This window comes from Oculina patagonica, chromosome 4, assembly GCF_052425735.1.
Source record: "Oculina patagonica isolate OP01 chromosome 4, crgOcupat, whole genome shotgun sequence".
Classification (NCBI taxonomy): domain Eukaryota; kingdom Metazoa; phylum Cnidaria; class Anthozoa; order Scleractinia; family Oculinidae; genus Oculina; species Oculina patagonica.
Window position 1 is genome coordinate 62471493 of NC_135761.1, and position 10306 is coordinate 62481798.

Sequence of the window (10306 nt, forward strand, 5' to 3'; positions counted from 1 at the left end):
TAACATTCCCTCCCTCCCGATAAAGATGGGTCGATCGGTCGGTCGATTAAATCAAAGTGCCCGTTGGGCTGTCTCGTGTTACAGATCAGTAAAGTAGCACCCGTTGCTAACAATCATATAAGCTCAGAAAAACCATCTCCGGATTCTACAATATTAATTCTCAAATTTCATTCTCAAGCATTTGCAACAGCTTGTGCTATACCAGCATCGCACCATGTGCCCTTTCTTCACATTCTACTCAAATAGTCAAACCTGTCCAACTGTCCTTCCAAAAACTCAACAAAATCTTCGCAATGATGTTAAGCTTGGAGCAGACGAGCACAGAATACTTAACGTTACGTTGCTAGTGTAACAGAGACCATACCACAAGCACACAAAACAAAATGCTCTTTTTCATAAACTGAAAGATGGCGACTTGAGTTGAAAAAAGAAATTAAGTCTTTGCTAGTCTATGAACAAAGTTTTTTTAAGATTGAAAAATATTTTGCCTGATTGTGGTTTACAGAACTTCTGCTGTGATATTGAATCGTTAAAAGAAATCCAGACAGAACTGTTCAACATTTACGCTGCAAACTGAGAACCAGGTACCCAATCGCTATATAAAATGCAGGCAAGAATTCCATGAGTTGAACAGCAAATAGTTCTTAAGTTAAATGATCGACAGAAAAAAAAATATAAAATAGCTAAGCTGCTTCTTAGAGCTTGCAGTTGAAATTTTCATCAAATATACACGTGTAGTTCATGAAAAACGTTGCTGTTACTGGAATTTTCCAGCCCGCACTTTAAATGTTTTTATCTCTCCACAGGACTAACCATTAGTTCTAACAGAGTCGTTTGTAAAACAGCATAACTCAACAATACACTTTATAATTATATAGATAGATATATCACTGTTGTACAGCAAAGTTTTGTACAGATAACTAAGGTAACTTTAACTTGTTTAATAGATGGGCTTCCAATATGTAAAAGAAGTGTTCTATATACACCTCTGCACAAACATGTTACCCTACCGTTCACTCACCTTGCAACTAAAATTATTCTCAGTGAAAATAAACTAGAACTGTGCATGAAAAGCCCTCAGTCACATATAATAACCTTGATTAAATTATTAATTCTCAATACGCTTTTTAGAACTTCCAGCGCAACTTGTTGATACAGGTACCTAATTAGTAAGACATAAGTACACTGAACAAAGCAAATTTGTTTCCCGTTTCGCAGATAACGATATTCGCACTTCCCTTAATGGTTTTATTCTGTATCTACCGCGTATTCAATATACTGCTTTCCTATTATGGCCTGAATGAAGTTTCAACCTACCAAAACGCAAAATGAGATACCACTTCAATTTTTCTGTTTGCGTGATAACTTCACTTAATATTCTCCTTTTGACACATCATTTGACATACATGTATCTGAAAAGTGCTCTGGCGCCAACAACCCTCGACCCGATTGTACACTACCCCCCGACTACCCACTACACAGTATCTTCGACAGATGTTGCCCGAACATTCAGTCTTTGTTTAGCAAGAACGTCACCTGACACTACACTTGAAATCTAAAGCCGAAGTGGTGAAAAGCAAAGCAAATTATACGGTGTACGATGAGTATCATGCGTTAAAATCTTGAAAAAATACATAAAATCTTGAAAAGTTACATGAAATCTTGAAAAAATACATAAAATCTTGAAAAGTGACATGAAATCTTGAAAAACACGAAAAAATCTTGAAAAAAAGTAAAGAATCTTGAAAAACGCGAAAAAATCTTGAAAAACGCGAAAAAATCTTGAAAACGCGAAAAAAATCTTGAAAAACGCGAAAAATCTTGAAAAACACGAAAAATCTTGAAAACGCGAAAAAATCTTGAAAAACGCGAAAAAATCTTGAAAACGCGAAAAAAAATCTTGAAAAACGCGAAAAATCTTGAAAAACACGAAAAATCTTGAAAACGCGAAAAAATCTTGAAAACGCGAAAAAATCTTGAAAAACGCGAAAAAATCTTGAAAACGCGAAAAAAATCTTGAAAAACGCGAAAAATCTTAAAAAACACGAAAAATCTTGAAAACGCGAAAAAATCTTGAAAAACGCGAGAAAACTTGAAAAACGCCAAACAATCTTGAAAATCATTGAAAATCACGCGACAATCTTGATATAAACGCTGACAGGCCGCTGACAGGCCGCTGTTAGGCCAAACGCGACTCCCGTTGGCCGCTTAAAGTTAACCTTCAGTCTGTTTAATTATGGATTTTACGTTCTCTAGATCTCTAGAGCTGTTTCAGTAAAAATATTAATGCCATTTTGTTTGCTTGTTCTGTGGCATGTTTAGTTAAAAGTCGTTTATCAGTCCTTTAAAAGAATATTGTTGTCTCACTGTCTGGAACGTGTATCGGATCAGTAGACCTCTTGAACATAGCCTGCAGAACAGGCGGTTTATTTTGCGGGTCGAGGCGCGAAGTGCTAGGTTTTTATTTAGCGGGTCACGCGAGGGCGAGCGCGAAGCGCGAATGAAAAATATAAAAACCGCCTGTTCTGCAGGCTATCTCGAACAATGATTTTGTTTACATAAGCGTGCGGTCAGCTCGCAGGATTATGTCTTTTCAACGGATGCGAAGATCTAAGATCCGAGTCCTTTCAAGGGTAATGCAGTCTCAAAGCATTGTGAGTTATTTCAGTTTTCAAGCTCCCCTTAGCTTGGGTGTTGAGATTTGTACAAAAACGGCAAATCGAATGATTCAAATAATTGGACGAGACTTTAGGAGCAACTGATGAGTTCCACTGAAGAACCGAAACTCGAGTCTTGCTTAAGAATAAAAAAATTGCCAGAAGAGATCATCGTTACCGCATCCTGGAGACTTCAAATGCAGTAATCAAACTGTAATGGAATTTATTTGTTGGATGCAAGTAACGAGACAAAACGAATAAAAAAATGGAGGCAGTTAGTTGAGTTCCAAAACGCAAATCTCAACCAATACTTTTACCGAAACAGCTCAAAGGGAGTAGTGTTTGGCCTAACAGACATGTATTCAACATGCAAGCACGTCGTCTCACGTGAGATCAATATCTCATTTGACCTTTATTAATCTTCAAGCTTTTTCGCGTTTTCAAGATTTTTTTCGCGTTTTTCAAGATTTTTTACCGTTTTTCAAGATTTTTCGTGTTTTTCAAGATTTTTTTCGCGTTTTCAAGATTTTTTTCGCGTTTTCAAGATTTTTTCGCGTTTTTCAAGATTTTTTTCGCGTTTTTCAAGATTTTTTACCGTTTTTCAAGATTTTTCGTGTTTTTCAAGATTTTTTTCGCGTTTTCAAGATTTTTTTCGCGTTTTCAAGATTTTTTCGCGTTTTTCAAGATTTTTTCGCGTTTTTCAAGATTTTTTACCGTTTTTCAAGATTTTTCGTGTTTTTCAAGATTTTTTTCGCGTTTTCAAGATTTTTTCGCGTTTTTCAAGATTTTTTCGCGTTTTTCAAGATTTTTCACTTTGTTTTCAAGATTTTTTCGAGTTTTTCAAGATTTCATGTCACTTTTCAAGATTTTATGTATTTTTTCAAGATTTCATGTAACTTTTCAAGATTTTTTACGCATGATACTCATCGTACACCGTAAAATTAGTTTCCTGAGAAGGTTTTTCGACGTAATTTGCTTCTCACTTCTTTCTAATGGGGATCTGTTTTATCTGGAGGCATTATGTATTAAATAGAGCCGTAAGATTGTGGCCAAGGAAATGTCTAGAGGTCATTGCATAAATAGTCTGCGCTGCGTGGTTTCCTGTTTGTTTCACACTTCTTTGCCACATGTTTTGCTAGTTTAGTTTGTTTTTGCTCAAGTCTATTTGTAAAATACGCTTTAAACTCTCGAAATTTACGCCGTGGAAGGACAAGATATATGTTCCGTGAAAACGTTGATTACTTGCATTTTGTTGATACTGTTGCAAGATGTATTGTGTATTACACTTAATATATCTTGGTCCGGCTTCGCAAGTGACAACCGGAAATGAATTTGATTGCTTGACGCTTAAAAGACTTTATCCCTGGTCCTCTTCGTGCCAAATTTCGAGTTTAGTGCTCGCCTTATTTCATCCCAGACCTTTCGTGCTTCTCTGCTCTTCAGGCGATCGAAATTATCAGCCCAAAGACGAATTAGCATTTTCTGATCATCGTCGGACCCATTTGTCGTAAGTTCTCTTTACCGGTCCGGATTCGGGAGAAGATGCTGTACTTGCAACAGCAACGGGACTCGTCGGGGAGCTCGTTATATCGCTCGATGCGCTCCCTGGCCTGCTTTGACTGCCTTCACCCACGTTTAACTGCGAATGCAGTTCATTCATAAAAGGGCCAAACTGCTGTTGCTGCTGCTGCTGCTGATCAAAAAAGTAACCGGATAAAATGGTGTTGAACTGAGAAAAAAGCCACCTCCATCCATGATCGAGTGTTCTAGCGAAGTTCCCGCGCTTTGTGTCATGACCTTCAATGTCATTTCCCTGACAGGTTCTGTTATCACTGGAGACGGCTTCCTTTGTTATTAAAGACAAAATTTTGGAAAATCGGTTCGCCTTTTTTTTTAAGTGGAGGTCGCACTTAAAAATCTCGCGTGTTGATAGATTTTCACCGCAAAGTAAACAAATTCTTCCAAAAAATTTTTTAGTGCGACCCGGCCCTAAGAAAAACAAACAAAAAGGAATTATGAATTTGACTTGTGACCTTAGTGTCTTCAAAATATCATATCACGTTCTGGAAAGCGTATACAATTAACAAAGCAAAGCAAATTAATTTCCTGTTTCTCAGATAACGATAATCGCACTTCCCTTAATCCTTTTATTCTGTTTCTACACTATTCGTAATACGCCCTTCCTATTCTTTACTGAATAAAGTTTAAAGAAACGAACAAAGCCGAAGATGAGATACCACATCAATATTTTTGTTTGCGTGGTAACTTCACTTAATATTCTCCTTTTGACACATCATTTGACATATCTGAAAACTGCTCTGACTTCAACAACCCTCGACCCTAACACGCACCAAAATGGCTTTCTTGTAACGCAAACAGAAATTTAACAACAGCTTTTCTGCCAGCCGCATACTTTAACAATACCCACCGCAAATATAATATCAAAACACAAACCTACCGTAAAGATAAATTCATTTTCCATGTAAAAAACTACCTATTTAAGCAACATATGTGAGATAAAATCTCCTTATCAGATTTGGCGGTATTACTAAAGATGATACTTCATGTAATATATTACATTATTCACATACCTTAGCAATCCAAACATTTACACCATGTCTCACACGTGTAAATAAGCACGTTTAAAACTCGACAAGAGAAAACGCGCAATACGAAGAACAGCATCCCGATGCATCTTATCAGCAAAATGTATCTATGTAAATATGCCTATTTCTTACCTTGTTTCCTTGCTACTTTATCACTTCGTTACCTTACGAGAGGTCTTACACAAAGCACTATCCTGAGCTACCAAGTTCCCTCGGATAATCTCGTGTTACGTCACGGTCACGTCGTTCACGACGTGACCGCGACGTAACACGAGACAAAAGAAACCTCCCCCCCCCCGCCCCCCCCCCCCCACCCCGCCTACTTAAATACCATTTTTCGACTAGCCACGTTGGCTCGAAAAAAAAGATCGATTTAAACATTTAAAGCATTGGAATGGCCATAGTCTTGTAGTCTCGTGAAAAGGGCATTATGTTTTCCCTCAAGTTTGTTCCGTTCCTGGCTTTGGGTAAATTTCACTTCACTACACATAAGCGGCGAAGCAGGGGATCAGGGGGCCTGCACCCCCCCCCCCCAACAAAAATTTGGGGGGCTCAGCCCCCACGTTTTGGTGCGAGTTTTCCGGCACCAAAACGTAGGGCAGCGTAAAATTGGTTTATCAAGATATTCCTTCTCGTAAGTAAGTTCAAACATCTTCGAAACTTCGTTAACTTTCGGAAAAGTTCGAAAAATGATCGAAACGTTCGTTTGGCCTTAGAACAACAATCGGATGATCTTCGGAAATTTTCGGTTTACAAACTGCTCAGAAAACAAACAATCGCTACAACGGAAAAAAGTTTTTCCAAATATGAAAACCTGCCGAGTATTTTTGAACCAGTCTTATCCCGCCTCCCTCTCCCCACGTTCCAAAACGCTCCGCCGCCTTTGCTTCACCCGGTTGATCCCGCCTCCTGCTAAGCTATTGCTCATTATTGCAACAAAACATATGATAATGGAAACTATTTTATAAAAGATGTACTACACATTTCTTTAGTTTGTTAACCATTCTCGGTAAAGTACAACATCAATGCACGTCAGGTTAATATCAGGCAGTAGAGTAATTTACTTGTAAGAGTACCAGACTTTACCAGGAGGGAAATTTCCTGTAGCTATTGAGTAGTCTAGCCTCTTGACTCCCAAACCCTCCCCACCCACCACTACCGCGACCCCGGAGGAAGGTTTGAAAACGAAAACACATAAACAATAAGTTCTGAATATTATTTTTTAATTAATTCTATTATTTTCAATGCGAAAAAATAATTTCAGTGTCGCAGTATTTACACAGACTTAAAAATACTCAAAAGCTCTCGTTCTTTAGTTACTAAAACACTTAACTGTTCTTAATAGACGAACACTTAACAGACAATTGTACTACACAATCGAAAAATTTCTATCACCTGCTTTGACAAGAAAATGAAAAGAAACTCTTGGCTACATCGGAAAACAAGCTCTCCGCTAACGTTACTTCGGCTGCCCACCCCCACCCCATTGCCTAATCGGTTTAACTGACAGTAAGCTGATACGTTTCCTCCTATTCGTGTGAACCCTTCTTCGCCGAAGCCATGTACAGGACTGTACAGGAAATTTAATTATAACAACAACAAACATTACCAAAACATTCACATGACAAGGAGCTACTCGCCAAAAAGTCCAGTTCAGTCTTACACGAAAAAAGATAAACTTGTATTTATCCATTAAACGCCTTATCTTAAAACAGTTATAAACGTAAAATTCTAGGGTTAGTCTACCCAGGAATTAAGTATTCCATACAGTTACAGTATCCTTACAAAAATCTGTGATTCATTGTTGCTTGGTTATGAAGTTTTTTTCGCGAGTAACAGGCAATCGAAATACCACACGGATCTCTGCAAAGACGACTTTTGAATTGAGCGCGCAGAGTCAAGCGTTTTTGTTTGTTTGCTTGTTTTTTACCTCAGACTAGCCTGAGCATTTGATTGGCTTTTTTATAAGTCACGCGAGACTAGAAACACAAGCAACCCGTTGTCTTTTCCTCTTTATCTTTTTTCTTATTCTTGTCGTCATCCTGGCACCAAGCGAGGCAGGGACACAGCTCCATTATAAAACTATAGAAAATCTTGTACGCCAAGAAGCCAACAATGAGTATAACCCAGAATACCAGGCCTATCATAAAGATGATGTCAGAAGGACCAGCAACTGTACTCTCCAAATCCGGGACCTCTACCATCACTCTGAGCTTGGCTATGCCCATACATGGAGCCAGGACCATCACCATGAAGCCAAGTCCAGCTGGCATAGCTATCAGGAACCTCAATGGATAACAGCTCCAGCAAAATGGGTTCCCAATCCAGAAGTACAGCGGAAGGATCCCTGTGAATAATTATAGACAGAAGTGTTTATCATTAAATTGCAGTGTTAGGTGCCCTATCGCGGTCTCTCGTAAGTAATTTTAAGTTCAGAAACAAAAACACCACCACCTCGGGAAGCCAGAGGCCCTGAAGCTGGTTTGACTGAGTGTGACGCTTTACGGTTTGAAATACTCATGGTCTAGGTGAGTTTTCCTTTTCAAATTAGAGCCTATGCAATAAGTTAATATGGGCAAGGAGTTCGACTGAATTTAAAAGTAAATTAACTTTGTAACCCACTTCGCTTACTGAAACAAGATCCATAGCTTTTGAAAGTTATGAGCAGTTTCCAATTGAGTGCCGAAAAACCAATGCCAAAAAATGTACAACCCAGTCAGAACATATTAATTTTTTGCCACTAGTCAGCTCGTTTAGTTTTTACCATTAAGTTAATTTATTAAAAGCTGTACTATACTCTCTCTTTTCCTGGCAAAAAATGGTTGTTGGTTGGTTAATCCAGTGAACCAATTGAAACTCGAAACAACTGCATGTAGCTGGCCCAAAGCGCAGAAAAACGTGCGCGAGGGTGTCATGATTGGTTTTGGTTCACTTCTGAAAGTGGAAAAGTGGCACGAGTACACGTATATTAGTCTTTTTTTAAACCAATAACTAAGCGTAGTAATGCAAAACCAAAGCAAATGCGAATTACTGGTTTCGACACTCAAGTAAAATTAAACTGCTCCATACATAAAAACTTAAATGCTGATACAGCTAAAATCGCCTTACCTTTATAAATAGTTATTAGTGCCACGGCTGACACTTTAAGCCCAATCCACAGGCTGCTCCTACTCAGAGAGAGTTCTGCGGGAATCGAGCTGGCACTTACTGCGCATTCCCAACAGTTTGCTGGCCCAAAGTAATGCACACTCAGCTCCACGGCCAAACAAGACACTGGAATGTCGTGTACAAACGTCTCCAGGCACATGAATACGGTGTGAATGTGGACAATACTTCGGTAATATTTCGGTGTGTCCATCGCAGCAACTTCGTGCTCAAATTCTGGATCATGGCAGTGCTTGCATAAATTTGGAAGTAATGTGCACAGATGTGCAATATAAAGTCCCACACCGATTCCAGCAAAAATTAGAAAAAACCATTGTAGAATCTCCAGCGTAGTGATATGCTTGTCAAGATCAGACAATGTATAATTGCCTGGTTCTCTGCAGTAAATCACTTTTGTCCCTCCCGGATCAACTTGGGTGCCATTTATGTTCGATGAGCTGCTTTCGAGTTCATTGCATTTCTTCACAGCGTTAAACACGTCAAAAAACATGCCTATATCTGAGGCGACGTTGTACCCTTGTAAAACGCTGTACACGGTGAACTGAATAATGTATGAGGTCTTCATTGTCATTTCACGACAGAATACGGCGCAAATCGCTGAACAACAGCCTATACACAACTCACAAAGTCGATCCGCCATCTTGAATTCCTTGCTAATCAGCCGAACTTAAGTTTGGGAGTCAAAAGTTTTGTCGATCTAATGAATTAAAAAGAGTATGGTCAAACTAAAGCGAAATTAAACTACACCACGATTGCATAAGTTTATACAAACTTCTGGATGACAATTACTGTTTGATCAATATTTGCTATAAAAATCCTTCAACTAAATTAACAGCTAATGATGTTTTGAATCAAATCAACAATGGATCATAGAGTCCAGGACTCTCTTTCGATTTACTGTACTCATTGCAAGTTTGCAGTGTCAAGTTGTTGTTGATTTCTTCCACAGATCTGTACGTGTGTATGTTTCAACAACTCTATTTAGATATTATTCTCTTTCAAGTATTTGCGTTTATCGCATGATTTAATACTAAGTATAAAAAAGAAAAAAATACCTTCAAATCCACAGAATGCTTGTCAGCTTGAAGCACTAGCAATGTTAACTTGTTGTCTGTTAATAATCCAAGGAAACTACCGCTAGTTTTGGGAAGGTAACGAAACTCTTGTAGAAACAAAAGTTCTGTTTATACAAATGAAAGCGACGGACTCAAGCGACCGTGAAGTGAACATTGTATTGATCCGATGAGTGGAAGTACAAAATATTTGCATACGCCTGCTAAAGAATTCGAGCGTGACCTTTTTAGAGAATAGAACTGAATAGTTTCAATTTTTCCGAATTTATAAACTTCCTTCCGCTCTGAACGCAGAAATAGTACCATTATTTAACTGAATAGGCGTAAAAATGTTTTAGTGTTTGCTTGATACCTTATATATTATGAGTGGTTTAACATGCAAGGCAACAATCCAACTGAAAGACTACGTTGATTGCTCAGGTCAATTCTCATTACATGCCTGCTTGATAATGTATTGCGTCCCTATTGAAGATGTAAGGAGAAATTAGATTTTGATGACAATAGGAAATCATTTGAAGAAGAGAAGTTCTGCTCGCTTGATTGCCCCCTTTATTCATATAAAAGTAATATTGTGTACATAATCAAGTAGAGCAGGCAGATTTTCGAGATCCTCGATCGGCAGAGTGAGTGCGCGAGTAGGTCGCGAAGTACGAGCCAAGAGCTCTTATCCCACGCGAGTCCGTTCTCCCGCGCGCGTGTTTCCCGTGTCGCGATATGATGCGCGTGGCAAAGTATGACGGGAAACAGACAGAACGTTGACCGACGGAGCATTCATGGCGGAAGATATACGGAAACTGTAGTGACG

At 38.7% G+C, this 10306-nt stretch overlaps 1 protein-coding gene across 1 annotated transcript; it reads right to left on the bottom strand.

Moving 5' to 3' along the window:
- Positions 1-7182: 7182 nt before the first annotated feature.
- On the bottom strand, positions 7183-9933 carry LOC144648955 (uncharacterized). Its single transcript, XM_078508408.1, has 3 exons — positions 9484-9933; positions 8372-9125; positions 7183-7610 (listed from the first exon to the last, which is right to left on the bottom strand). Exons 2-3 carry the CDS (start codon positions 9066-9068, stop codon positions 7243-7245), a joined length of 1065 nt encoding a protein of 354 aa, XP_078364534.1. The 5' UTR covers positions 9069-9125; positions 9484-9933; the 3' UTR covers positions 7183-7242.
- Positions 9934-10306: the final 373 nt, after the last annotated feature.

Excerpts from the sequence above, each read along its gene's own strand:
- LOC144648955 (XM_078508408.1), bottom strand. The coding sequence starts at position 9,068 with ATGGCGGATCGACTTTGTGAGTTGTGTATAGGCTGTTGTTCAGCGATT. Across the intron at positions 7,611-8,371 it reads ACTAATAACTATTTATAAAG|GGATCCTTCCGCTGTACTTC; the intron begins GTAAGGCGATTT and ends AATTATTCACAG.